General features: G+C 60.6%; 1 protein-coding gene across 1 annotated transcript in view; it reads right to left on the reverse strand.

The window, feature by feature from the left end:
• SYVN1 (synoviolin 1) overlaps positions 1-3,194 on the reverse strand; it is a 6,337-nt gene that overhangs the window by 2,427 nt on the left and 716 nt on the right. The window contains exons 2-11 of the mRNA XM_008058050.2: positions 2,743-2,891; positions 2,433-2,525; positions 2,195-2,347; positions 2,012-2,060; positions 1,481-1,584; positions 721-847; positions 523-622; positions 377-442; positions 165-281; positions 4-71 (exon numbers count right to left, since the gene is read on the reverse strand). Coding sequence (XP_008056241.1) covers positions 4-71; positions 165-281; positions 377-442; positions 523-622; positions 721-847; positions 1,481-1,584; positions 2,012-2,060; positions 2,195-2,347; positions 2,433-2,525; positions 2,743-2,874 — 1,009 coding nt within the window. The 5' untranslated portion in view covers positions 2,875-2,891. The remainder of the gene's footprint in view (positions 1-3; positions 72-164; positions 282-376; positions 443-522; positions 623-720; positions 848-1,480; positions 1,585-2,011; positions 2,061-2,194; positions 2,348-2,432; positions 2,526-2,742; positions 2,892-3,194) is intronic.

Consider the following 3,194-nt stretch of genomic DNA (forward strand, 5'->3'; position numbering starts at 1 on the left):
GTGACGCGCGCAGAACATCCATGCGGCAGGTGGGGCAGGTCTGCTGCCGCTGGAACCAGGAGCGCAGGCAGCTGGGGGCCAAGGCCAGGCAGAGGTCAGCGGGCTCCTGGACCTGCCTCCCGGGGCCTGTGCCCTGCTGTGCAGGCTCCCAGGGCCTCTCCCACCTGGTGTGGAAAATGTGGTTGCAGGGCAGTCTCTTGGCGCCAGTCACCATCTCTTCCCGGCAGATGATGCAGACGTTGTCCATCGCCTGGAGTTCCTCTGGGGTGGCATCTGGATACCTGGCCAGGGTGGCAGGGGACGTGTCAGGTCCACAGCTGGAGGCTGGGAGACCTAGCGCAGAGCTCGGGGGAGGAGCCGGGACAAGCCCACTTACAACGTGTTCATGTTGCGGATGGCTCGGCGGGACATGATGGCATCTGTCACAGCTTTCTTGAACTGTCTGAAAGGACAGTCAGTGAAAGCAGGGAGAGGGAGGGGAGAGACGAGGTCAGGAGAGTGGAAGCACAGGGCTGGACTTACCGCATGGCCAGGTACATGGGCCGGATGGCGAAGAGTGGGAAGGTGTGCACCTTGATCATGATGGTCATGAAGGCCATGTACAGCAGAACTTTGATGAAGCCTGGGGGGAGGGGATGCAGAGAGCAGCAGCAGGTCACAGGGCTGGCAGGCAGAGCAGGGACGCTGGTTCAGGTCAGGAGAGGCCTGGGCTCCTCTCACCTGTGAACAGCTCTGTGTAGAGCATATACACGGCCTTGTTGTCCCAGGGGTTCTCGCTCTGGAGGTCCACGGAGTGCAGCACATACTTGATGAAGATGGTAAGCACCATCGTCATCAGGATGGCGTACTGGAAGGAGAAGGGTGGGGGGACATAAACACGCAGCTTCGCCTTGCTGCGGCCATGCTCTGCTCCCCCCAGGCCTCTGCACAGCAGGGCGCAGTGGTACAAGCACAGGCAGACACAGTCGGGGTCCTCCGAGCTCCTCCACTCACTAGCTGTGACTTTCAGCAACTCGCTGAACCTCAGTTTGCTTGTCTAAAATGACAGATTTAACTGTTCCTTTGTAACAGTTTGGTCTTCCTGACTAAGAGATGCAGGTCAGGAGCTCAGCACAGGGCGACATGCAGTTAAGCACTCAACAGATATGAGCCGCTGTCATTGGACACACTCTCCCTCTGCCAGGGACACGCCTCCCCAGTTGTCCATCAAGCTAATCCCCTCCTGTCCATCTTCAGCAGCTCTGGCACCAGCCTCCAGGAAGCCTTCCCTGAGGCGAGGCCAGGACTCCTCTGTCCCAGCCTCTTTTTGTGCTCTCCCCCAGCGAGTGTGTGGAGGGCAGAGGCCGCGTCTCATCACCGATCCCTAGTGACCAGCACAGGACTGGCCACATAGCAGGCACTCAGGAGGGGCTGGTTGGGTGGCTCAAGGCACGTGCAGCGCCACCTCAGGCCTGTCCCCGGCCTCCCCAGCCCGTTTTACCTCAAAGCCAAACACCAGCTGCACAGAAGCCCCGCGGGTCAGGATGCTGTGATAGGCATGGCTGACGAAGAGGAAGTCCAGGACACCCAGGAGGAGCATAAGGGCTGTGGGACCCCAAATGGGGGCGTGGTGGAGTCAGCACAGGGACTGACAGCCACTTTCTGCTCCAGGACGGCCCCGCCCTCAAGCCCACCATGGCCCCAGCCATCTAGCCAGGTGGACGCCCTTCACTGAACCCAGCCCTCTGGGAACTCCAATCGTGCCCCAGGGGAGGGAGGGCCATGGGGCTGCCCAAGCTCCAGGTGAGGGGGCAAAGAGCCAGGGCCCCAGCAGTTGAGAAGCCCTGGAGTGGAACAGGACAGAGACGATGCAAATTAACTTCCTAAATTATCTTTCCTGCACAGCTGTGGGTCGAGGGGCAGCCCATGCTCTGGGGCACAGGTCCACGCTAGCCACTGTTCATGCTCAGGCCTCCATGGCGGCGCCTCTCCCTGCAGCTCCCTCCCCTCCTCTCCCACGGGTCTCACTCACAGACAATGCGGCAGTGAAAGAGCCAGGAGATGTTGGGGCTGCGTTCCATCTGAGGCAGAGCAGAGAAGGGGTGGTCAGGAAGGCTGGGGCTCACCCCGCACCCTCAACCCAGCCCCCCCCTGCTCCGCAAGCCTGCCCACCGGCCACTCCCCGGCTTCCACTTGCTTCCCCAACCGGACTTACAAAATCCACACGGTCCTCAGCCAGCCAGTGGAAACATTTGAGGAAGAGGAGAAGAGTAAAGAGGGCAACAAAGCGGGGGCTAAAGTCGTCCCGGAAAACGGTGAAGGCCAGGCAAGTCTCAGTGACGGCGTACCAGGAACGCTCCAGAAGGTGCTGGGGGCCGGGCAGGGGAGAATGTGGAACCCAGACGCTCTTTCCCAATGCCCTGCCCTCACCTTTGGCACTGCCCACAACTCACCTCCATCTCTGCTGCCCTCAGCTGCCCGAAGAACACCTTGCCCATCACCTTGCCCAGGAGAAAGACAAGGACAAAGGCCTGGATGTACAGGACCTAGGGGTAGGAGAGGTGACGGTTTGAGGTCACTTTCTGCTTTCCTCCGCCTGGGCATATCATTCAGGAACCTCCCACGTCCTCATCAGTTTATTCAAAGTAAGGCAGCTGCTGGCTACTTCTTCTCTACTTACCTGGACTCTAGCCCCGCCCCTGTCCCGGGCAGACGCCTCCTTCCCTCCCAGGGCGTGCCTCCCTCCCTGCGCCCCGAACTCACTGCCATGCTGGGGCTGGACTTGGTCAGGTACACCACGGTGGGGTAGAACTGGTGCTTGAGGTAGTAGGCGTGAGCCACCACGGCCCCGGTCAGCGCCAGGCTGGCCGCCATCATCACGGCGGTGCGGAACATTGCCCTGGCCCGGAGACCTACGAGGGGAAAGAAGGGAGTGCATGAGATGCTTGTGCAGTGCGAACCTAGCGCGGTGCCTGGCCCAGCGGCCATAGACAGAAGCGGGTGGCGCGGGGGGAACCGCATTTCGCGCTCATGGTCATCAGATCAAGATCAAGTTTGGTCGTTTGGCCAAACGGAGACTCAAGGGGTTAAGCGATCACATTGACGCAAGGCCTGGAACCTGGGTCAGTCGTGTTTCAAATCTAGGGCTCTTTCCACGCCCCCTGCCAAGCCGCCTCCTCTAGGGAGGCATAAGAGGACAAGCGGCAGCGTCGGCA

This window comes from Carlito syrichta, unplaced genomic scaffold, assembly GCF_000164805.1.
Source record: "Carlito syrichta isolate Samal-C Ts95f unplaced genomic scaffold, Tarsius_syrichta-2.0.1 Scaffold303190, whole genome shotgun sequence".
NCBI lineage: Eukaryota > Metazoa > Chordata > Mammalia > Primates > Tarsiidae > Carlito > Carlito syrichta.